General features: G+C 40.4%; 4 protein-coding genes and 1 non-coding gene across 13 annotated transcripts; 4 read left to right on the top strand and 1 right to left on the bottom strand.

Annotated features, from left to right (window-relative positions):
* The first annotated feature begins 621 nt into the window (after window positions 1-621).
* On the top strand, window positions 622-20,072 carry LOC112217652 (BRO1 domain-containing protein BROX). 3 transcript variants are annotated; one of them, XM_024378088.2, is made up of 13 exons: window positions 4,810-4,912; window positions 5,635-5,765; window positions 14,745-14,851; window positions 15,021-15,117; window positions 17,563-17,658; window positions 17,818-17,890; window positions 18,192-18,297; window positions 18,505-18,594; window positions 18,730-18,815; window positions 18,917-18,998; window positions 19,106-19,256; window positions 19,351-19,510; window positions 19,692-20,072. In XM_024378088.2, exons 2-13 carry the CDS (start codon window positions 5,665-5,667, stop codon window positions 19,776-19,778), a joined length of 1,236 nt encoding a protein of 411 aa, XP_024233856.2. In that variant the 5' UTR covers window positions 4,810-4,912; window positions 5,635-5,664; the 3' UTR covers window positions 19,779-20,072. The 3 variants fall into 3 exon arrangements, with proteins under 3 accessions (XP_024233858.2, XP_024233856.2, XP_024233855.2); XM_024378087.2 differs by lacking the exon at window positions 4,810-4,912 and adding an exon at window positions 4,919-5,510; XM_024378090.2 differs by lacking the exons at window positions 4,810-4,912; window positions 5,635-5,765 and adding an exon at window positions 622-746.
* Window positions 741-3,178, top strand: LOC112217651 (alpha-1,6-mannosyl-glycoprotein 2-beta-N-acetylglucosaminyltransferase). Its single transcript, XM_024378086.2, has one exon. It carries the CDS (start codon window positions 799-801, stop codon window positions 2,041-2,043), a length of 1,245 nt encoding a protein of 414 aa, XP_024233854.1. The 5' UTR covers window positions 741-798; the 3' UTR covers window positions 2,044-3,178.
* Window positions 19,812-22,408, top strand: LOC121839979 (protein FAM177A1-like). Of its 7 annotated transcripts, none has more exons than XM_042300803.1 (6): window positions 19,815-19,835; window positions 20,725-20,788; window positions 21,110-21,247; window positions 21,349-21,403; window positions 21,485-21,579; window positions 21,916-22,408. In XM_042300803.1, exons 2-6 carry the CDS (start codon window positions 20,768-20,770, stop codon window positions 22,099-22,101), a joined length of 495 nt encoding a protein of 164 aa, XP_042156737.1. In that variant the 5' UTR covers window positions 19,815-19,835; window positions 20,725-20,767; the 3' UTR covers window positions 22,102-22,408. The 7 variants fall into 7 exon arrangements, with proteins under 7 accessions (XP_042156735.1, XP_042156737.1, XP_042156740.1 ...); XM_042300806.1 differs by having other exon boundaries at window positions 19,817-19,835; window positions 21,146-21,247; XM_042300805.1 differs by lacking the exon at window positions 19,815-19,835 and adding an exon at window positions 20,215-20,557 and having other exon boundaries at window positions 21,146-21,247.
* Window positions 22,409-22,567: 159 nt separating this feature from the next.
* Window positions 22,568-22,649, bottom strand: trnas-gcu. The gene has a single exon. It is a non-coding gene; the product is annotated as a tRNA-Ser (tRNA).
* A 309-nt stretch (window positions 22,650-22,958) lies between these two features.
* Window positions 22,959-24,540, top strand: LOC121839978 (MADF and BESS domain-containing protein). The gene is made up of 2 exons (XM_042300799.1): window positions 22,959-23,481; window positions 23,872-24,540. The coding sequence occupies exons 1-2, from the start codon at window positions 23,346-23,348 to the stop codon at window positions 24,375-24,377; spliced, it is 642 nt and encodes a 213-aa protein (XP_042156733.1). The 5' UTR covers window positions 22,959-23,345; the 3' UTR covers window positions 24,378-24,540.
* The last annotated feature ends 690 nt before the right edge of the window (window positions 24,541-25,230 follow it).

The raw sequence follows: 25,230 nt of genomic DNA, 5'->3' as shown, positions 1-25,230 counted from the left end.
TTTAGTGTTGTGTTGTGGCTTTGCTGGCATGGATCCCACATATTTTTGGGGGAGACCCCACCAAGATGTAAATGCTAAAATCGCCAGTGGCCTGGACATAAGAAAGAACATGCACGAATTATACAAAATGTAATATTCTGATTACTGGAAACTCATTCTTAATTGAATTAATATAACACTGAATAGCATAAACTATACCATTACTCTCAACAGATCTTCTCAAAAGTCATGGATGTAGCCTATAGTGTAGGTCCCGGAATACATAAGCATAGATAGGCCACTGATTCGTTCACCAAGAATTCTGCCTGTTCCCGTTGGCTGAATAGGACACGTCAGCACTCAATTCTGTTACACGTTCATTATATGGCAATCCAAAGTCCTAAAACACTCTTCCGGATAGCCTTGTAGTGATACATGACACCTCGCTCTTGGTAAGTCAACTCAACCACTGTAAATTAACTTCATGAATGGAAACACATCTAAAATGTCTGACATAGAGAATACTACATTATTTCATAATCGTGTTACTTTTCACAGGCGATACACCCGATCACTAAACTTCTAAACAGCAATAGCAACAGATGATATCGATCAACCGAACTGACAGATCCGTGTCAGCAAAAAGAGTCATCATCAAAGAACGATTTCTTCGCGTACCAGTTTGTAACGTTCTGTGGAAACTGCTGCATTTGGGTTCCATCGAAAATGGCAAATGCAAACAAGATGAGGACGCTTTCAATAGTCAGGTGATTCAAACCATCATTATTTTATCCAACGTCTGCCTTTAACTTTACGAAAATGAGGTTACGATTTCTCAAAAAGAACCTGCTCATTATCCTTGGTGTTTCTTTTATTATTGCCACTGTCATGATCACAACACGTGTATTCATTTCTGATGAAGTCACGGGTGTTGTCGCTCAGGAAAACATGTTGCCTGATGACAAGGCAAAGTTTCATTACAGTTCTGTTCCAGAATTGATCAAGTCTATTTACAATGCCAATTACAAGCAATACGTTCAGAATGCGAACAAGTATTCTGGGGAGACTAAATTGGTCCTGGTTATTCAGGTTCACAACAGACCAGACTACCTCAAAATACTCATCAAGTCATTGGAAAATGTAGCTGAGGTCCACAACTTACTGCTGATTTTCAGCCACGACTATTTTTCAGAGGAAATCAATTACATAGTGCAAGGGATAACTTTCTGCAAGGTCTTGCAAATATACTTCCCCTACAGCACACAGCTCTATCCCAGTGAGTTTCCTGGGCAGGATTCACGGGACTGTCCACGAGACATATCCAAGGACGATGCTTTAAAAACAGGATGCCTCAACGCTGAGCATCCAGATTCATATGGCCACTATAGGGACGCCTCCATCACACAGACCAAACACCACTGGTGGTGGAAACTTCACTTTGTGTGGGAGCGAGTGCAGGCTCTGCAAGGTTACAGTGGCTTTGTTGTCTTCCTCGAGGAGGATAACTTAATCTTGCCTGACCTCTACCACCTCTTCAAGGGGATGGTTAAATACAGGAAGAGCAGCTGCCCTGACTGTGACATGTTGGCACTAGGCAACTACAACGGCCTGGCAGAATTTGATAAGCTCAGCAACAAGGTGCAGACTGCCGGGTGGTTGTCTACCAAGCACAACATTGGCATGGGCATCTCCAGAGAGGTGTACTACAAGCTAATGGGGTGCAACAATGACTTCTGCTCCTACGATGACTACAACTGGGACTGGACCCTCCAGCACCTGTCAGGGACTTGCATCTCCAAGCCACTCAAAGTGCTGGTGGCCCAGGGGTCCAGGGTTCTCCAAACTGGTAACTGTGGGCTGCACCAGAACAAGGAGGCCTGTCGCCCTGAGCTGGCCCTAAAGAAAGCACAGGTGTCCCTTAAGCTTGCCAAAGCTTCCCTCTTCCCTCAGTCCCTGGCCCTAACAAATGCAGATTCAGTAGAGCACAAGGCTCATATGAAAAACGGCGGGTGGGGTGATATCCGTGACCATGTCCTTTGTAAAAACTATGCCAAACGTCTATGAACAATGGACTTCTCATTCTCATCTTTTTGATGTACTGAGAGGGTTGAGGAAATAAGTGCCATTTAAAATGTTCAGGGTTCCAAAGGCTGCAGTGTGTTATTTTTTACACATTTTTTAATGAGGTCTTCCAAGGGGTTAGCAAAACATTTTGGGGGTGTGTATGCAGCAGTGTGATTTATAGCTTGGTTGTTATTACTCTTATTACCAAAAGTAACATGCTCGCCAAATATATTTATTTTTCAAAACAGATTATAAACAAGCTGATTTTATTTTTGCTTTCTCTTTTTATGTAACTGGGTTTTCTTTTTACTTCTTAAAAATGAAGACACATTTTATTTAAAGTAAAGCATTACAATGTTATACTTCATAAAAAAATAACATACAATGTTTCAGCACCAGCAGCTAATTATTATGGTGCACATAAATTACTTTACATAGAAAATAAAACTGAATCAGCATTATACATCCTTGACTTCTATTACATGTTAGATCGTTGCCATTTGTATACATTCTTCAGAACAGATAAGAGAGTTGAGCCGTTTGCCCAAATGGGGTGACGCTTGTCCAGCTTCAGAATCCCTTACCCATCCACAGTTATAATCGTTGTGCTTTAAATGATATGTGGTGCATACAGTATAAATAGAAAAACAACAGCAAAAGTCATTGTTTGATATGTAATGCACACAGCTATAGGTTATATTGTATATAGAAAGTGACAATCATGAAATGTCTTGTTATATATATGCCACTAAACCAATGATCACTTTGTAGCTGACGATTGGTTTTTACTGGGGAATTACTTACTGTACATAAACTACAGTATGACATTTGTTTGACTGAAATGTGTGGTTTAAATGTTATTTATTTTTACATTGGAACAACAGGAATTTACTGATATTGGTGTGTTTAATTTCTCATCATTATGACCTTACAAGGATTACCTATTATTGCTTTAGCAAATATTTTCATAGCCTTGCACGATATTCCTCTTCCCTCCCCCACACACAATTTGCCTAAAAGGGAAATCTGTTTATTTCCTTCTCCTATGCCTTTGCATTTGACAATTTGCACCGATTTTCTTTTTTAAACCAGCTGACATCCTTGGATCTGTTTTAAAATACAGGTATAAATGTAACCTAAGGTGCATTGAAGAGTTTCCCTTCAGTAGTGAAAATGTATAGGATGCAGTTGCTGCTTTTACTTTTTACATTTTTATTAATCAGTGCCTTATAGACATTCCCCTTTCTGCTGGTTATACCATGTGTAGTTTAAGATCTCATATGCAATATACACTGAGTATACCAAACATTAGGAACAACTTCTTTAATATTGAGTTGCCCCCCCCCCCACTCCCCCTTTGGCCTCAGAACACCCTCAGTTTGTTGGGGCATGGACTCCACAAGGTGTCGAAAGTGTTCCACAGGGAGGCTGGCCCATGTTGACTCCAATGCTTCCCACAGATGTGTCAAGTTGGCTGAATGTCCTTTGGGTGGTGGGCCATTCTTGATACACCCGGCAAACTGTTGTGTGAAAACCAGCAGCGTTGCAGTTCTTGACAACTTCTGCACCAGGCACCTACTACCATACCCCTTTCAACGGCACTTCAATCTTTTGTCTTGCCCATTCTCCCTCTGAATGGCACATACACAATCCATGTCTCAATTGTCTAAGGCTTAAAAATACTTCTTTAATCTGTCTCCTCTCCTTGACGTGGATTTAACAAGTGACATCAATAAGTGATCATAGCTTTCTCCTGGATTCATCTGGTCAGTCCATGGAAAGAGCATGTGTTGTTGATGTTTTGTATACTCATTGTATATTTATATGACAAATGAATGCTGAATATCATTGAATGGTTACTCCAATGGTTATTCCAATCTGGATTTCAATTGCCATGTACTCTTATAGTCCACCTGGCACAGCCAGAAGAGGACTGGCCACCCCTCAGAGCCTGGTTCCTATCTAGGTTTCATACATGGTTCCTGCCTTTCTAGGGAGTGTTTCCTAGCTACCGTGCTTCTACATCTGCATTGTTTGGGGTTTTAGGCTGTGGTTCTGTATAGCACTGTGTGACATCTGCTGATGTAAAAATAGCTTCATAAATACATTAGATTGATACTCCCCCACCTTTTATTCTAAAGCACAATCTTTTGCAGGTATTTTTGTTAAAACTGTTTCATGTTGGTTAACTGATCCAAATGACGCATTCACATGCTAGCCGGAACTAGGAAACTCTGAAATGTCCGACTTGCTAACTGATTGAACGTGGCACCCGTATAACTACAACCAGGTAGCAAGTTGGCCATTTCTGAGTTTCCTAGTTCCGACTTGCACGTGAACGTGGCAATATTCCTATTGGTAAATGTTAATTTGATTTGTGAAATTATGTTCAGACAAAAGCTTGAAATAGTGTTTCTGCCCATGTTTTACTTTAAATTACAATAGTCATACATAAGCATTTGGATAGCATATCTGTCTATTTGCTCTAGCATTGGTTTTTATTCTCCAAAGAAATTGAACTACAGTATGAGATGGTAAGACAAAATGTAGGCTGTGATGCCAATCTTCAGAAGTGATGGTTTGTAAATGGGCTGGTTATGAATGTGATATGTTCATGTGAGGAAATTAAATGCCCAAAGCTCTCCAATCAGTGGGTTTATTTGGTACAGTCAATAGTTTTAACTGGTCTGTGATCAGTTATACAATTTTAAATAAAATGTATTAACATTAGTTAAAGCAGAAAAGCGGATACTAGACCTGTCCCAAGAAGCAGCAAGTGGTCACATGACTCAATACGCTTTTTCCACTGGTCAAGATCCATTCTGTGCCTTTATTTCCGGAAGTGCATCTTCAGATTGTCAGATCCAAGGTTCGTAAATATCACTTCCATAATATTGTACAAACTAGACTTGTGTTTATAGATTTTCTTATTTGTCCATTAGGTAATTCGAAAGCTAGGTCGCTAACGTTAGCTACAGTACATTAGCTAGCTAGTTGGGAGTTGCTGCTGTCACATTTGGGTGGGTATTCATTAGTCGTATTCCGTTGCAAAACGTCTTTGCAAACGGAACCGTTTACTCCAAAAGTGGAACGTTTGCAACGAAAACGAGAGTTTCTATGGGACATTTTCAGTAAAGACTGTCCTCGTCTTGTTCTGTTTGATTCCTAGAGTAAACCAACGGAATCCGACTAATCCCCCCCCCATAATTTAGTTTAGGTTACAGACTAGCTCCTTAGTAATATTCACGTCTATTTAGTTGAGTTGGTAGCTATCTAGTAACATTATACGAACAATGTAGTGTGGAAGAGGTTTACAATACGTCTTCTAGCAATATGCCCACCCGTCTAGCCTACATAGTGAGAAGCTAGCTAAGCTTAGCCAAGCAGTTGTGTTAGCTGCTAGGCCATCAGTGTACACGTCAAGGCAAGACCGTCATTGATTGTTGTCATCAAGCCACAGCCAACAAGTAAGATACGTTTACTATCATATCACCAGTCTTTTATTTGTAGATAATCAGGCCAATTTATATGCAATTATGTATGTTTGAATATTGTTAATTGATGTCCCTTTCCCCTTGCTTCATGTATCAGACATCCAACTTTTACCATCCAAGCCACAGAATGACTCATTGGTTCCACCGAAACCCATTGAAAGCAACTGCACCTGTTTCCTTCAACTTCTATGGAGTTGCTGGTAGCCCATCAGCAAATAAGATATGCAAGTATGTACATGTGTACACTTTGCAATTGATATCCATTCTATGACAATTGACCCTTCGCTATGCCCTGCCCCCCTCGGTTACTCTTACAACATTTTTCCCAGGAAGCCCAATAGAGCTTGCCAGCTTGCAGGAAATTAGTTGCCTCAGGTTCGTTCAGCCTATCCTAAGGTGGACTCGGGTTTTGGGATAAATGCAGAAAATAAGTGAGGTTAACACAGGCTTAGGAGATCTTATACGTTTTGTCCTATGAGATAATATCAATCAGTTAACCTGGCCTTTATGAATTATGAAGCCTTTATGTGCTTTTTTAAAATTACTTAAATTCTTAGCTGATTTAGATTTTCTCATGGAACATCACTTATAAGATTTCCTAAGCCTGTGTTTAGCACAGACCTTATTTTCTGCGTTTATCCAAAAACCCTAAAAAAATGGCATTAATTTCCAAATAGGCTTTGACCAACGAGCCATGGCGGAGTTTAGTGCCCACAAAAAGATGCCATTACTATTTCTCTCTATTCCTGAGTCAACCGCTGGCGAAATCCCCTGACAATGATCTCAAACTGTATTTCTAATACACAATGAAATTGAACTCGGACTACCCCTTACTAATCAGGAAACATTTGGGTATGTTGTGTTGGACTGGTATTACAAGTGGTTCACGGGAACCTGGTAAAATTGTTTGTTTTATACAACAGGTGGGTCTAATCTCCAATGCTGATTTGGTTTAAAACGCATACCAGCAGGTGTCTATTCCACAAGTTACCACCGGCTAATTTTTTTACTTTAAATTGCCTATTTACTCTGTTCCATTTGACACTGCAATCCACTCTCTCATCAGCCCAGCCAGGCAATTTATAAACTTGATCTCCACTATAAAAAGCCTCTAGACATTATCTTACATTTATTTTAGACTAACATTTTGTTTTCAACAGCGGAGGTTTGTACAAACCTTGCTGTCTGTCTCTCCGACATTTACATGTTTCAATATTCAAATTCGATAGAAAACAGGTAAAACGAAACGAAGTGCAGGTAGTTTAAAGTCTTTCCAGCTTTAGTTTGAAGTGATTGTGTTAGCTGAGTTGTAGGCTAGCTCTCGCTAAATACCCATTAAATTGCTGGGAGATTACACATGGGGTGTGCGACTTTCTTTATTTTGATAGTTTATTTTGATAGTTTATAGTTTACTTGCCGTTAGTCACCACCTCCACACAAACTATTTTCTGGGTGTGCGCCAGCTCATGTTTTTTTTTTGTAGGCTAGCTCTCGAACAAAAGTGTCCGGATGAGAGAGCACATTTTATATGCCGGGGAAATCGCGCATCATTAGCTCATTGTTATGGATGTATCCAAATAAATGTCACTTGGAAACTGCTCATGCAAATGCAGCTACTTTGTTGTTGTTCTGGCTGCACTGTTTGATGTGACTAAGTTAGCCATAGTTGGCTAGCTAGCAAGCAAGGGATAAGAACGTTAGCAACCAGTATGGCAATGGATAATTTAGAATGAACAACTGGGTCACGTCCATAGATACAGAACAAAAAGACTGAACGACTGGGTCACGTCTCTGGCAATGGAATCGATTGAACAAACTAGCAGCCGGCTTGGGTAGCATCCCTAGATTTGTGTCGGGACTACAGTACCAGTTAAAAGTTTGGACACACCGACTCCATTCAAGGTTGTTTTTAAAATTTGTACTATTTTCTGTATTGTAGAATAATAGTGAAGACATCAAAACTATGAAATAACACATGGAATCATGTAGTAGTAACCAAAAAAGTGTTTTAAACAAATCAAAATATATTTGAGATTCTTCAAATAGCCACTCTTTGCCTTGATGACATCTTTGCACACTCTTGGCATTCTCTCAATCAGCTTCATGAGGTAGTGACCTGGAATGCATGTCAATTAACATGTGTGCCTTGTCTGTCCTTCTTAATGCGTTTGAGCCAATCAGTTGTGTTGTGATAAGGTAGGGGTGGTATACAGAAGATGCCCCTTTTCTACAATGTAGAAAATAGTAAAAATAAACAAAAACCCTTGACTGAGTATGTGTACAAACTATTGACTGGTACTGTATATCTTGTGGAAGGATGAAATAGTATGAATACATTCATAAAAATAATGTTTTTAATAGAAAATATATCAATCATTATTATTTTGAATAAAAGGGATAATGCCCTCGAAGCCGGTGTTTGGAGGATATATTGGCACGGTTTGTCGGCCCTCAACTTCGCCTCGAGCCTAACAACACCCGTGCCAATATATCCTCCAAGCAACGGCTTCTCTGGCATTATCACTTAAGTGGAGCTAGTAGAGGTCGACCAATTATGATTTTTCAGTACCGATTATTGGAGGACCAAAAAAAGCAGATTTTGTTTTTATTTATTTTAAATGTATTTTTTCTTTTCTTTATATTTATTTATATAGTTTCTATATATATATATATATATATACGGAAACTATCATTTCGAAAACAAAATGTTTATTCTTTCATTAAAATACGGAACCATTCCATATTTTATCTAACGGATGGCATCCACAAGTCTAAATATTGCTCTTAATTTGCACAACCTTCAATGTAATGTCATAATTAATTACGGTCTTTGTTTGAAAGAAATGGTCTTCACACAGTTCGCAACGAGCCAGGTGGCACAAACTGCTGCATATACCCTGACTCTGCTTGCACAGAACGAAAGAGAAGTGACACAATTTCCCTAGTTAAAATAAATTAATGTTAGCAGGCAATATTAACTAAATATGCAGGTTTTAAAAAATATACTTGTGTATTGATTTTAAGAAACTCATTGATGTTCATGGTTAGGTACCAGAGGTTGACCGATTTAATCGGAATGGCCGATTAATTAGGGCCGATTTCAAGTTTTCGTAACAATCGGTAATTTTGGATGCCGATTTTAAAAAAAAACGTATTATTTTTTACACCTTTTATTTAATCTTTATTTAACTAGGCAAGTCAGTTAAGAACACATTCTTATTTACAATGACTGCCTAGGAACGGTGGGTTAACTGCCTTGTTCAGGGGCAGAACGACAGATTTTTACCTTGTCAGCTCAGGGATTCAATCTTGCAACCTTACGGTTAACTAGTCCAATGCTCTAACCACCTGCCTCACGAGGAGCCTGCCTGTTAAGCGAATGCAGTAAGAAGCCAAGGTAAGTTGCTAGCTAACATTAAACTTAATTAATCATAATCACTAGTTATAACGACACATGGTTGATGATATTACTAGTTTATCTAGCGTGTCCTGCGTTGAATATAATCGATGCAGTGCGCATTCGCGAAAAAGGACTGTCGTTGCTCCAATGTGTACCTAACCATAAACACCAATGCCTTTCTTAAAATCAACACACAAAAGTATATTTTAAACCTGCATATTTAGATAAAAGAAATCCAGGTTAGCAGGCAATATTAACCAGGTGAAATTGTGTCACTTCTATTGCGTTCATTGCACTCAGAGTCAGGGTATATGCAACAGTTTGGCCCGCCTGGCTCATTGCAAACTAATTTGCCAGAATTTTATGTAATTATAACATAACATTGAAGGTTGTGCAATGTAACAGGAATATTTAGACTGATGGATGCCACCTGTTAGATAAAATACGGAACGGTTCCGTATTTCACTGAAAGAATAAACGTCTTGTTTTCGAGATGATAGTTTCCGGATTTGACCATATTAATTACCTAAGGCTCGCATTTCTGTGTGTTATTATGTTATAATTAAGTCTATGATTTGGTAGAGCAGTCTGACTGAGCGATGGTAGGCACCAGCATGCTCGTAAGCATTCATTCAAACAGCACTTTCGGTGCATTTTTCCAGCAGCACTGCTGTTTAACTTCAAGCCTATCAACTCCTGAGATTAGGCTGGTGTAACAATGTGATGTGAAATGGCTAGCTAGTTAGCAGGGTGCGCACTAATAGCGTTTCAAACGTCACTGGCTCTGAGACTTGGAGTAGTTGTTCCCCTTGCTCTGCATGGGTAACACTGCTTCGAGGGTGGCTGTTGTCGTTGTGTTTCTGGTTCGAGCCCAGGTCGGAGCGAGGAGAGGTACGGAAGCTATACTGTTACATTGGCAATACTAAAGTGCTTATAAGAACATCCAATAGTCAAAGGTATATAAAATACAAATGGTATAGAGATAAATAGTCCTATTATTCCTATAACTACAACCTAAAACTTCTTACCTGGGAATATTGAAGACTCATGTTAAAAGGAACCACCAGCTTTCATATATTCTTATGTTCTGAGCAAGGAACTTAAACTTTAGCTTTCTTACATGGCACATATTGCACTTTTACTTTCTTCTCCAACACTTTTTTTGCATTATTTAAACCAAATTGAACATGTTTCATTTTATTTGAGGCTAAATTGATTTTATTGATGTATTATATTAAGTTAAAATAAGTGGTCATTCAGTATTGTTGTAATTGTCATTATTACAAATACGGCCGATTAATCGGTAGCGGTTTTTGGTTGTCCTCCAATAATCGGCATCGGCGTTGAAAAATCATAGTCGGTCGACCTCTATTAGGTATCTATTAGGTACATTGGTGCAACTTGCACTTGTTAAATCATTACCCGTTTGGCGAAGTAGGCTGTGATTCAATGATAAATTAACAGGCACCGCATCGATTATTTGCAACGCGAGACAAGCTAGATAAACTAGTAATATCATAAACCATGTGTAGTTAACTAGTGATTATGTTAAGATTGATTGATTTTTTTTCTAAGATACGTTTAATGCTAGCTAGCAACTTACCTTGGCTCCTTGCTGCACTCGTGTAATAGGTGGTCAGCCTGCCACGCCGTCTCCTCGTGGATTGCAATGTAATCGGCCATAATCGGCTTCCAAAAATGCAGATAACTGATTGTTATGAAAACTTGAAATTGGTCGCCTTCTAGTAGCGAGCCATTGCTCTGAATTCACTGTCCGCATACAGTCAAGGCTAGCCACTGTCGTGTCTTTGGCATCATTAAAGTGAAGACTGTTATTTTTATCAAATACATTTTCTGTAATTATTGTTACGTGATTAAACTAATCATGTAAATGTAATTAACTAGGAAGTCGGGGCACCAAGGAAAATCTTCAGATTACAGTTATAATTTTCCTAATATAACTTTTTAGATATTTTAATATCTGATCAATTAGTCTTCTAATTAATTAATTATTCTTTACCTCACGTTAGTCTCATTCCAAACGTCGTAAATTGTTGGTTATCTGCACGAACCCAGCCTTCACTATGAATCATCCATACATCAATTTTCTTAATCATTTATTTACTAACTAACTAAATAATCACAGAAATGCATAAACAAGCAAACAAAGTAGATATGGTTACAAGGAAATGATAGGGGATGTGCCCTAGTGGGCTAAACTGATATGACGCTTGGTAGACAAAGCGGCTGAGAAGGGTGCGAAAGACAAAAGACACTACACAGTTGATAATTATAATTGAAATGCTAATCCTTTGCACATGAACGCTCACTCATTCGGGAATAATTGCAATCAATAAATTATATATTTACACTCAGTGTGTCGTCATGATCTCTGTTGGAATCATCCTTCTTTCTTTTGGAAAGTTAATCTGAACTTCTCTCTCCCATGAAGTATTTTGGATACTTCAGAGTCCCATTCAGAAATGTTCTTATAGTATAGATGTTTTGTCGGTCTTCGCATTCAGTCAACATAAATTCTAGCTGCAGACTAGTAATTCGTATCGAAGATTTGCTCTTATTCTGTCAGGATCGATAGTCTCAGAGTTGTACCATTCCCACCAGTGTAGCCAATGTTCCACGTGGTTTGGTTAGGAATTCAAAAACCGAGGAATGCATGGTCTCTACTCAAACCTTAGCCCTCTCAGTAATCGAGGTACGCTTGGTCTGAAGTGGGCTTCTCCAGGTGGGGTTTATATTCGGAACAGCAGAAATGGGCTGACCCATGACGCCAGAACAATGTCTGTGTTCATGGGGCGGGCCAATGACTTGCAATCCAATTCCCTTTCAAATTTAACTCTTTCATTAAACAGTTTAAAATCGCATTACATCATTACATCATCATACATCATACATCAAGTTATATTAAGTGGCTATCTAAATCAAATGTATTTATGTAGCCCTTCGTACATCAGCTGATATCTCAAAGTGCTGTACAGAAACCCAGCCTAAAACTCCAAAACAGCAAGCAATGCAGGTGTAGAAGCACGGTGGCTAGGAAAAACTCCCTAGAAAGGCCAAAACCTAGGAAGAAACCTAGAGAGGAACCAGGCTATGTGGGGTGGCCAGTCCTCTTCTGGCTGTGCCGGGTGGAGATTATAACAGAACATGGCCAAGATGTTCAAATGGTCATAAATGACCAGCATGGTCGTATAATAATAAGGCAGAACAGTTGAAACTGGAGCAGCAGCACGGTCAGGTGGACTGGGGACAGCAAGGAGTCATCATGTCAGGTAGTCCTGGGGCATGGTCCTAGGGCTGAGAGAGAGAGAGAGAGAGAACTCTTAGATTCACATAGGACAGGAGAGGTACTCCAGATATAACAAACTGACCCTAGCCCCCCGACACATTAACTACTGCAGCATAAATACTGGAGGCTGAGACCGGAGGGGTCAGGAGACACTGTGGCACAGTCCCCACACCACTAGAGGGATATCTTCAACCACCAACTTACCATCCTGAGACAAGGCTGAGTATAGCCCACAAAGATCTCCGCCATGGCACAACCCAAGGGGGGGCGCCAACCCAGACAGGATGACCACATCAGTGAATCAACCCACTCAGGTGACACACCCCCTCCAGGGACGGCATGAGAGAGCCCCAGTAAGCCAGTGACTCAGCCCCTGTAATAGGGTTAGAGGCAGAGAATCCCAGTGGGAAGAGGGGAACCGGCCAGGCAGAGACAGCAAGGGTGGTTCGTTGCTCCAGAGCCTTTCTGTTCACCTTCCCACTCCTGGGCCAGACTACACTCAATCATATGACCCACTGAAGAGATAAGTCTTCAGTAAGGACTTAAAGGTTGAGACCGAGTTTGCGTCTCTGACATGGGTAGGCAGACCGTTCCATAAAAATGGAGCTCTATAGGAGAAAGCCCTGCCTCCAGCTGTTTGCTTAGAAATTCTAGGGACAATTAGGAGGCTTGTGTCTTGTGACCGTAGCGTACGTGTAGGTATGTACGGCAGGACCAAATCAGAGAGATAGGTAGGAGCAAGCCCATGTAATGCTTTGTAGGTTAGCAGTAAAACCTTGAAATCAGCCCTTGCTTTGACAGGAAGCCAGTGTAGAGAGGCTAGCACTGGAGTAATATGATCAAATTTTTTGGTTCTAGTCAGGATTCTAGCAGCCGTATTTAGCACCAACTGAAGTTTTATTTAGTGCTTTATCCGGGTAGCCGGAAAGTAGAGCATTGCAGTAGTCTAACCTAGAAGTGACAAAAGCATGGATACATTTTTCTGCATCATTTTTGGACAGAAAGTTTCTGATTTTTGCAATGTTACATAGATGGAAAAAAGCTGTCCTTGAAATGGTCTTGATATGTTCTTCAAAAGCGAGATCAGGGTCCAGAGTAACGCCGAGGTCCTTCACAGTTTTATTTGAGACGACTGTACAACCATTAAGATTAATTGTCAGATTCAACAGAATATCTCTTTGTTTCTTGGGACCTAGAACAAGCATCTCTGTTTTGTCCGAGTTTAAAAGTAGAAAGTTTGCAGCCATCCACTTCCTTATGTCTGAAACACATGCTTCTAGCAAGGGCAATTTTGGGGCTTCACCATGTTTCATTGAAATGTACAGCTGTGTGTCATCTGCATAGCAGTGAAAGTTAACATTATGTTTTCGAATAACATCCCCAAGAGGTAAAATATATAGTGAAAACAATAGTGGTCCCAAAACGGAACCTTGAGGAACACCGAAATGTACAGTTGATTTGTCAGAGGACAAACCATTCACAGAGACAAACTGATATCTTTCCGACAGATAAGATCTAAACCAGGCCAGAACTTGTCCGTGTAGACCAATTTGGGTTTCCAATCTCTCCAAAAGAATGTGGTGATCGATGGTATCAAAAGCAGCACTAAGGTCTAGGAGCACGAGGACAGATGCCATTAAAATGTCATTTACCACCTTCACAAGTGCCGTCTCAGTGCTATGATGGGGTCTAAAACCAGACTGAAGCATTTCGTATACATTGTTTGTCTTCAGGAAGGCAGTAAGTTGCTGCGTAACAGCCTTTTCTAAAATTTTTGAGAGGAATGGAAGATTTGATATAGGCCTATAGTTTTTTATATTTTCTGGGTCAAGGTTTGGCTTTTTCAAGAGAGGCTTTATTACTGCCACTTTTAGTGAGTTTGGTACACATCCGGTGGATAGAGAGCCGTTTATTATGTTCAACATAGGAGGGCCAAGCACAGGAAGCAGCTCTTTCAGTAGTTTAGTTGGAGTAGGGTCCAGTATGCAGCTTGAAGGTTTAGAGGCCATGATTATTTTCATCATTGTGTCAAGAGATATAGTACTAAAACACTTGAGCGTCTCTCTTGATCCTAGTTCCTGGGAGAGTTGTGCAGACTCAGGACAATCTAGCTAGCATTAGCAATGTTTGGCAGTCAATGAGACAGCTAGCTAACCAGTTGAGGTGGCAAACAATGTAACAAGTATAATTTTGGATAAAAAAAATACTCCAACCACAGGCTCTGCATTTCAGGAATCAGAGTAGCAAGTACTCCTGGTGCACTGTTCAACTATTTAGCCATTTAAACATTTATTTTTAAAGAAAACTCTCCGGTTTTGCCATACCCCTCACTGGCTTTCATGCAATTTCAACATGAGCGCATCCAAGGTGTCTGACTTGACAACAGTTGCTATCCATTGGAGCACTGCGATTGGTTGCCCAAAATTCTGCTGCGGGGCTTAGCGAAGGGTCAGTTGAGGACACATAATTGCTTGACCGTTTATATTTCTCTCCTCAATAGTGACTTGAGGACATCGAGGGCCAGGCTCTTGGAGATGTTCACAGATACCACCTGCGATCCCGAGATCATGAAAAATGCCACAGATACTTATTTCTCACTCTTACAAGGTGAACTTGTGCTGTTTGTTTATGCCTTTTCTCCTCTGTCTTTAGCAGTGCTCACTGTTTTTTATAGTGTTTTTGTATGGTCTCTACACGCTGCTCATCATGCATCACTATTCCTTTTTTTCCTATTAATAATCTGTTTCTGGTCTTTTGATTGCTTGACATGACATAGGATTCATTGCATCTCTGGATGGCACCAAACAAGAGAACAAGCTTCGGTTCATGCAGAACTTCAAGTGGACTGACACTTTGCAAGGAAACACCCCAAGGTAAAGCCTTCTAGCCCATAGGTGGTTTCACAGATGTGTTTAGTTACCCCCATCAGCCCCACAGTCAGAGCTCTACACATACAACATACAGTAAATGTCAGTCAAGGTGTTAGTTACAGTACAATAGGTCGTTATCAATAAAACGCCACAATACGGTGCAGAGTGTTCAATTTGCCTGCTGCAGGGAAAGGAGACTCCCAGCTCTGCTAAAAACATTGACAACTGCGTGTCATTTAAGGGATTGTTTAATAAATGTTCACTATTTTGTTGTAATATCACATCTTGAAGAGCATAGTCAGAACTACACATTTCCGATTATTCCATGCAAAACAACTGTGCAAATTTTGCTCTGTCATCAGAGTTATACAACAAGTAACTGCATGCTTTTCATGGTCAGTAAACATGAAATGATCAAGTAATTTCAGATACATCAGTGTAGCCTCACGATATACAGTACCAGTCAAAATTACGGCCTTTGTTAGGAATAAATGGACTTTACACAGTTCGCAATGAGCCAGGCAGCCCAAACTACTGCATATACCCTGACTGCTTGCACGGAACGCAAGAGAAATAACAATTTCCCTAGTTAAAAGAAATTCATGTTAGCAGGCAATATTAACTAAATATGCAGGTTTAAAAAATATATACTTGTGTATTGATTTTAAAGAAAGGTATTGATGTTTATAGTTAGGTACATTGGTGCAACGACAGTGCTTTTTTCGCAAATGTGCTTGTTAAATCATCACCCATTTGTCGAAGTAGGCTGTGATTCAATGAGAAATTAACAGGCACCGCATCGATTATATGCAATGCAGGATATGCTAGATAACTATACATGGTTGATGATATTACTAGTTTAACTAGTGATTATGTTAAGATTGATTGTTTTTTATAAGATAAGTTTAATGCTAACTAGCAACTTACCTTGGCTTCTTGCTGCCGTCGTATAACAGGTAGTCAGCCTGCCACGCAGGCTCCTCGTGGAGTGCAATGTAAGGCAGGTGGTTAGAGCGTTGGACTATTAACCGGAAGGTTGCAAAAACGAATCCCTGAGCTGACAAGGTAAAAATCTGTCGTTCTGCCCCTGAACAAGGCAGTTAACCCACCGTTCCTAGGCCGTCATTGAAAATAAGAATGTGTTCTTAACTGACTTGCCTAGTTAAATAAAGGTGTAAAAAAAAAATAAAAAATCTACAAATCGGTGTCCAAAAATACAGATTACCGATTCTTATGAAAATTAGGGCCGATTTCAAGTTAATCGGCCATTCCGATTAATCGGTCGACCTCTAGTCTATATAAGGTTCCGCAGTTGCCGGTGCATGTCAGAGCAAAAACCAAGCGATGAGGTTGAAGAATTGTCTGTAGAGCTCCGAGACAGGATTGTGTCGAGACACAGATCTGGGGAAGAGTACCAACAAATGTAGCATGGTGGTGGCATCATGCTGTGTGGATGTTTTTCAGCGGCAGGAACTGGGAGACTAGTCAGGATCGAGGGAAAGATGAACAAGAGATCCTTGATGAAAACCTGCTCCAGAGTGCTCAGGACCTCAGACTGGGGCATAGGTTCACCTTCCAACAGGACAACGACCCTAAGCACACAGCCAAGATAACGCAGGGTTTCTGATTGACCTTGAGTGGCCCAGCCAGTGCCTTGATTTGAACCTGATCTAACATCTATGGAGAGACCTGAAAATAGCTGTGCAGCGACCTTCCCCATCCAACCTGACAGAGCTTGAGAGGATCTGCAGAGAAAAGTGGGACAAACTCCCCAAATACAGGTGTGTCAAGCTTGTAGCGTCATACCCAAGAAGACTCGGCTTTAATCGCTGCCGAAGGTTCTTCAACAAAGTACTGAGTAAAGGGTCTGAGTACTTAAGTAAATGTGATATTTAACTTTTTTATTTGTATTACATTTGCAAAAATGTCTAAACCTGTTTTGCTTTGTCATTATGAGGTATTGTGTGTAGATTGAGGGGGGGAAATTATTTAGCATTTTATAGAATAAGACTAACGTAACAAAGTGGAAAAAGTCGAGGGGTCTGAATACTTTCCGAATGCAATGGATAGGCTATCCTCACAAATCAAAGTTTACAAGATCAATTAATGTTTACTGAACATGAAAAGCAGGCAGTTGCATGCTCTGATAGAGCTAAATGTAGAATAATTGTAAATGTGTAGTTCTGACAATGCTGGGGTTCTCCTTGCCACCCAGCAACTAAGTCAAATGCTCTGCACTGTATTGTGACATTTAATTGAGAACTACCTATAGCCTTGTCTTGGTTCTTTTGTATTTCCAACTGACATTTTATAAATGTGTTATTACTTCATTACTCAGGCTCAATATTTTATTTAGTTCTCTCACCTCAAACAGATGTTTCCGTCCATTATTGAAATACACGGTCTCTCTCCAATACTATTATTGTTATTAACATCCTGTTCCTTTAGTGCCCAACAAGATGCTATTTTTGAACTGGTCTCCATGGCCTTCAATGTTGCAATTTGGCACGCCAAGTTTGCCTCAAGACTTGCAGGAAAGGAAAAGTATGTTTATTTTCTGCTTTACTAATTTATTCTCATACAATATATCTCATTATGCAAGAAAGGTAATTTATGACCTTGATGTCATTTCACACTTGTTCCATTGACATATCAATATTGTAAAGGGAACATATTAACATTCTAATTTTCACCCCTTTTCAGTGTAACTGAGGTAGAAGCAAAAGATGTCCACAGGAGCCTGAAATTTGCTGCTGGGATTTTCAAGCACCTCAAGGTGATTAGCTTATTTTGTCTCTGTATAATGACAATAATTATATTAATATGTTTTATTTTAAATGCTTTTCAAGACGCCTAAAGTCACTTTGCATAGTGAGATAATCAGCAAGTTAAAAAAAAACACACTGATAAACCCATCAACTATGGTTCCCATATTGCCCACTTTACATCAACCTCAACACATGGTGAACAATGTGAATACATTACAGTATCATCAATCAGAACACAAGTTGCTGGTTGTTGGTGCATGGTTGTGTCTGGCAGCAGACCCGTCCTCCTCTCTGGTCTCTCTCCTGTAGGAGGTCTACATCCCCCGCCTCATCACCCCAGCGGAGAAGGGCCGAGACCTAGACCCCAGAGTCATGGACACCTACATGGTCCAGTGCAAAGCAGAGGCACAGGAAGGTAGCTACACTGGACTCAGTCCACTTCTCTGCATAATTATTAGGGTCAGGAGCTGACATCGTGTCTTGGCAGGGAAAACTCTGGAGTCTTATGACAATCTCATGGCAGTGTGTATGTGGGATTACACTGAGTGAGAACAGGACTTACGATATCATAATGCTGTAAAATTATATCAGCAGTTGTTAACTTAATTTTTGATGTTTGCAGTGACGATTGCCAGAGTGATTGAACTCAAGCATAACGCCACTCTCATTGCAGCCTTGGCCTTCGAGACCGCAAACTTCTACCAGAAAGCTGGTAAGTATTTAGGGGTTTCCTGTCACATCCTGACTTTGTTTCATTTCTTGTAATGATCTTATATAGGAATGTCTTGATCTAACCACTGTTTGTCCTGCTGATCACTCAAAATAATGTTATCCTCTCGGTCTTCAGACCACACACTGAACACCCTGGAACCAGAGTGCAGCAGTAAGTGGAGGAATTACCTCCAGCTGAAACAGCACTTCTACATGGCCTATGTATGTCCTTGAGCAGTCTAGACAGTTGAGTTTGTTTGTTTTGATTGTTCTGTAAATGCTAAGATACTAATTCTAATGATGCTATTATTTGTCACTTCCAGGCATATTGCTACCATGGACAAACTCTCCTCGCGAGCGACAAGTGTGGCGAGTCAATAAAATCTCTCCAAGAAGCAGAAAAGTGTTGGTATTTCTGTGCTAGATTGTGTTTTGCATTTTTGAAGCACTACACAGATGTCTCTTCATCTTAACAATTGTAAACACTTATACCGCATGCTTGCTGTGTTTAGGCTACTCCAGAGCTGAGGCTCTGTGCAAAGAGTACCGTCAGACCAAAGGGCCGGGTAGCACAGCCAAGCCCTCTGAGCAGCTCTTCTTCACCACGCTGGGTGGCCTGATCAAAATTACATTGCAAAAGTGCGAGAGAGAAAATGGATTCATGTGAGTCACACACACATCCAGAATAACATTTATTTGTGTATAGTAAATAACAGTAAGTAGTTGTAGCATTTATACACAATTTTCATTGCTCCAGATACTTTCACAAGGTCCCAGCCGAGGTGCCCCAGCTAGAGCTGAAGGCTAGCTATGGCCTGGCCGAGCCAATATCCTTTGAGTTCCCAGCCGTCAGCGAGCAGTGCACCCCTGAAGTCTACACCACTTTTGACCTCACCAAGGGGGCCAAAGCTGAGAAGGTAATGCTGCTCAGACATTTGGCACTGCAACAGATCATTTGGTTACTATAGCTTTGTCTTCACATATTTTGTCATGTTACTGATAATAATCATGTAGAAACACAAAGGATTTTGTTAATTTGCTTGTCTGGTTCTGGAACAAATGGTTTCACATTTTTCCCTCTGGCCATTTTGATTGCAGGCCAAACCCAAGCAGGAAGAAGAGGTTAAGCCAATGAAGGAACCAGATTTGAAGCCTCAGAAAGATACAGGCTGCGTCATATCATAAACAGAGGGAGGGGGGGTGACAAGAAAAACATGACTGCATGGATTTATTGATGCATTGGTTTGTTTTATCTGTAGTGTTTTATGATCAGTGATTTACAGTAGCATGACCATCTGTTGTAGTTCATTTTATACATAGTTGTTTTCTATTTTTTTATGTTCATGATCAAATATTATTGGGTCAGACTTTATATTTGAAATATTCTCTCACTAGTCCTGTTGAGGATTTTGGATCTTTATTTTTTGCTGTCATTTAAGAAATGGACAATTTAATATAGTAAGAACTTATAACACTCCACGATGATTATCCAATCATTTGTATGTTTTCAATTTTATTTTTCAATCGCTGAGATTCTCTAATTGAATCAGTTTTTTTGCAACTGAAAGGACACTATACACACAGGATCACATTATTCATACCCAAGGCTAGTCATTGCTGGGTATGGCCTGTATTTATGATAATAACCATTGTTTAATATTCCCCTCTTTATTGGAGACTTGAGGAATAGGCGGTGCTTGTATTGGGTCAAAATAACCTGAACAAGAAACCTTGGGTTACTATTTTATGTCACAATCAAACAATTATTTTCCTGATGTAAGAACAGGGTGAGTGTGTGCTGCACTCAAGTATCATTAGCCAGAGGAACAACATCACTGCATATAGCAGTTAACAATAAACCTTGAAATTCTACACAGTGGAACAAGCCCAACCCTCAGCCTTACAAGAAAACTGAAATTAGTAGCCTGTCATCCAATGACCGCAGTCTCTGACTGGTGAACACAGTAAGCATGACTAAAACGTGTTTCTGGTGTGTTGAGTATCAGGTTTCAAACTAATGTAGGACTGAGTATCTTGCTTTTTTTCTGTTGCCTTGATTGACCATTCCAGTGACATCAGAGTGGAGGAAATGTATGTACTCTGAGCTGAGAAAACATTTTTTGCTCTACAGGCAGCAGCACAAGGAAAGGAAAATCATTTATTCAGTGTGAAGAATGAGCGACAGTTTCAAGGAAGTAAGTGCTGTTCATATGTAGGCTAAAGGGTTTACCTGTCATAAGGTTACAGACATTTCTAAATATGTCTTCAGTATCCCAATTCAGAGCTACTTTTATGATTGCTTCCTGTATGGAACATACTAATAGCCCTTTAAGACTATCCCTTGGCAAATAGATGGCGTCAGTAGAAATAGCTTATCATAAGCTAACGTAGTGCGTACACACACCATTATCAAGCACAGCCACAGACCTTATGTTTTATGAATTGTTTATGCAGGACAGGTATGAGAGGATATGGGGTCATTAACAGTGTGTGTCTCTCGGGGTCCTGACGTTCAGGAGAGACAGTTCAGAGGTCTTTCACTGTCCCTGCAGAGGAGGGTCATCCATTTCGCCAGCGGTGAGACTCTGGAGGAAGATGACAGTGAGGAGGAGGATACATTACAAGAGGAGGTGTTTAGGGAGCCTGAAGACATGGTAGGGAAGTGTTCAAACAGTTAAGATTTGGATTCTTAGTATAAATAATGTTTAGTCCATGAGCACAGTAGGAATGCAGCACTAATCTGTGTGTGTTTTAGCCCAAACTCCCATGGAGAGCTTTTACTTGGTCTCTGGGCAGGAAGTCATTGCGCAGTAAGTTGCATTCCATTCATGTGTGCTCTTGAAACAATTTTTTTGAAAGCATTGTCTTACATAACATGTTTTTTCCTTCAGCTTGTGATTTTCTTGGGGAAAAACTGGCTGGTCTACTTGGTCTCAACACTGCCAAATACCAGTATGCTGTAGATGAACATCAGCGTGATAACAAGGTAAGGTACATAAAACATTACACACACATACGGCCAGGAGTCTTTCTTGATCACATCAGAGTCATGAGTTTTTCCTGACCATGTGGGTTGCCTAGGTACAACCTGGTGATAGGCACTAAGCCCCGGAGTTGTTTTCTGGTCAGGTAAAGTGGTCAGGAAAAGTTTCTGGACCGACACATAAAGCCTGCACAACATAGTCAGAAATGTAGACCACATATGCATTTGTTTCCAATCTTCAGTCAAATTCTTTAATAATTTAGCAGTCACACTCAAACAGAACTCTTTTTCTGGACCGAATTGAAAAATGTTTAAGCTAGCGGTTTTGTTCCCTTCTAGAACACAGGCAGTAAAGACACTGAATGCTCCTATGAGAAAAGAAGGGAGGGAAGTCACCTTTCTTTGAGGATGAGCAGTGAATATGGTGCCACAAGCTCCCAAGGAGTCCCAGCTGGTTCTCAAGCCACTGAGCACAGAATGACAGGATCCCACAACATGGGTTATCAAGATGATAATGAGCACTGAAAAAGAACTAGGCTAATAAACAAATCAAATGTTATTTGTCATATGCGCTGAATTACCGTGAAATGCTTACTTACAACTCAACAAACAATGCAAAAAAAATGTAAGTAAAAAAAAAAAGCTAAATAAACTAAAGGAAAAATAGTAAAACAATAGTATGCATTGAACTTGTTGTGCTAACAAACTAAGAGAGCAAATATTTATATTGCTGTGTGTATTTGTTGGTGTTCCTCTGTGATTTCTACTGTATTGCACTTTATCTGACTATATTAATACCATTCTGAAATGTTAATTAAAAACATGCAGTATACATGTTTCATGCATGCCTTCAATTTAAATGAATTTCTGACTAAATGTGTTTTGTACATTATGCGTGCAAATATCTACAAAATATTCTGGATAGCACAGAACATCCATAATTGCTGTGTATTACTGATGACTGTACACTTTGGCTAGGGATAAAAATAACCGACGAGGATGGGATTCGAACCCACGCGTGCAGAGCACAATGGATTAGCAGTCCATCGCCTTAACCACTCGGCCACCTCGTCGTAGTATTTCCTGTCGTAAAACAGTTAGCTTTATCAAACTACATGAACTACATCATTTTTATCCGGCTGCAAATGCTACTGCATGTTTGTTTGTTTTGTATTTTTCGCAACATTTAACGTTGCATTTTAGAATTGTTCTGTTTTGATTTTCATAAATAAAATCTATTTGTTTTAGCTAGTTAGTTACATCTGTCTCAAGCATTGTGGTAGCTAATTTAAAGTAAATTTATGCTTGATCTGAAATGTGGTGGAGGCACCGTATGGATGGTGTGACGCAATTATAGAGCCTCTGGAGGAATGCAGAGGCCAAATTGAGCTCTGTACCGCATCGCTGTGCGCCTCTCAAATGTTGTAACAAGGTGGAGGGCTACGTATAGCTCTGCATTGACATGATTGGTTGACGGTAGGTGAGTGCGGGAGGTCCTGTATAAACACAAACTCACTTCCTTGTCAACTTCCTTCACGGCTGCCCAGCGGAACGCAAGAAGTGTGAGTGCTCTGACTTCAGCAGAGGCCATATCTTTGTAAATGCTGCACAGCCAATACAGAGATCAGACAGACCATGTAAAGGCTTTTAACCAGCAAGCAAGCGTTTCAAGTTTAACCTATCAGCGTTTGGAAAACATTTGATACGCATGCGCACTGTCTTTGAATTCAAAGCGAGTAGTAGCAGCAGCGAGTGCTTTGAAAGCTAACATGCAAATGGCTGACAGAATCATTTCGGCTGTTTCGGATTACCCTGAGTTGTATAACGTAACTTTAAACTCATACAGGGACTCACAGAGAAAGGCAAGGGCATGGAGGGCTGTAAGTCTGCAAGTGGAAATGCCTGGTAAGGTCAGCTTGCTGCTAGCAATAGCTTGCTATCTACCCAGTTAACGTTAGCTAGTAAGCTAGCCAACTAGCTAACTATCGCTACCTAGCTACTTGAACTGTTGTTGACCAAACTTTCTCTCACCTATGTAGCTACGTACCTAGCTACATCCTTAGCTAGCTAGCTACCTGCCAATTGTTATCCCTCAAATAAAACAACAATGTGATCCCTGCAATAAGGTAAATTAGGAATAAATACATGTTTACATAACATTCAAGAAATGTCATGTGTCTATTTTAATCATGATCAGACTATCCATAGGTCAGATTGCTCTATTTGTGTTCGATGCAGATATCCTGACCCCACTCCCCTCTTTTTTTTGTGTTACGTGTCATTTGGGGTGTTTAGTGGATGACTGTCGGAATAAATGGAAGAACCTGAGGGACACTTTTGTCAAATTCAAGCGGGCTGAGCAGCAGAGGAGAGCATCTGGGGAGCTGGACATTCACAAGAAGACCTGGATGCACAGCAGAAGCATGTCCTTCCTTACCCCCTTCATCCAGCCCAAGGGCTTGCAAGGAGACACCACAGATGACTTGGAGGAGGAGGAAAGGGAGAGGAACAGGGAAAGTGCCACAGAAGGTGTGGACGATAAATCAGCCTACATTATCCATGAGATCGAGGGGGGCCAGGCAGACGATGAGGATGCTCCCTCTCCTGACACTGTGTCGGGAGCCAATGGGCCCAGCCGGAAGAGGAGGTGGCAGATGGATGGGATGGACGGACTGGAGGACATAGAGGATGAGATGTTCTTCTTTAGTTTGCTCCCGTATCTTAGGAAGCTCCCCCATAGAAAGAAGAGTGCTGTAAAATTGAAAATACACCAACTTCTACATGAAGCAGCATTCCAATAACCCACTGCCCAGACTCCGCCCTCAATTCTGTTTCCAAGGTTTTGTAAAGCACAAGCCTTCATTTTGTCCTGTTATCAACTATTGTTCTATATTCAGTTTGATACTATGCCTGTTTATGGTTATTGCAAAGTCAATTGTTAACAAATAAACGCTTTCAACATTTGAGGGCCTGAATTGCTTACTTTGTCTGTGAGCAATTCTCCCACATGTTCAAGATAATAAAACAAACTCTTCACCCTGGGCTGATGCGATTGGAAACCGTTAGCAAATGTGATGCTACCAGTTGAGCAAGGTTAAACATTATAAGAATCATTGAAAATTCAGGAGGTGAGGGAAGAAGCGCCAACACAAGTCGTATTTGTTTTGAATGCAGAGAGGGGTACTTTTCAATACTTACCAGGTGGGGGCAGTCACTGTCAAAGAAAAAAAGTTATTTCTCCAGCCAAGGAGTGTTGTCCACCATCAGTTTCCTTTTTGGACTGAGCTTAACCTGTTATTGTTAACTAACACTGGTTTGCATGGGAAGGCACTCTGAACTAGTTATGTAACATCCCACGTGTCAGCAGCACTGTAGTCTACACCATAGCAGAAAAACTATCAAGTGCTAAAGGGCCTCTGGTTCACTTGGACACTTAAACCAATCTACGGCACTGCTTCGGTATGTACCAGCTCAATCCCAATGCCTCTCTATAGCCCCGTTTATACCTGGTGCTAACATGGGTTCTCTGTCCTGATATTGTCCACATTCTGATTATCCATCCACTGTCTGCATTGTGACCAGATTTCCTGGTCCCTTCTTTATGCAAATTATTTCACAGCTATTCTTTCAAAATATGATTTATTTAATGTAAGA

The sequence above is a fragment of the Oncorhynchus tshawytscha genome, linkage group LG18 (assembly GCF_018296145.1).
Source record: "Oncorhynchus tshawytscha isolate Ot180627B linkage group LG18, Otsh_v2.0, whole genome shotgun sequence".
Taxonomy (NCBI): Eukaryota; Metazoa; Chordata; class Actinopteri; order Salmoniformes; family Salmonidae; genus Oncorhynchus; species Oncorhynchus tshawytscha.
The sequence above is the reverse complement of the archived record's forward strand: the minus strand, read 5'-3'. Positions and strand labels throughout refer to the sequence as shown.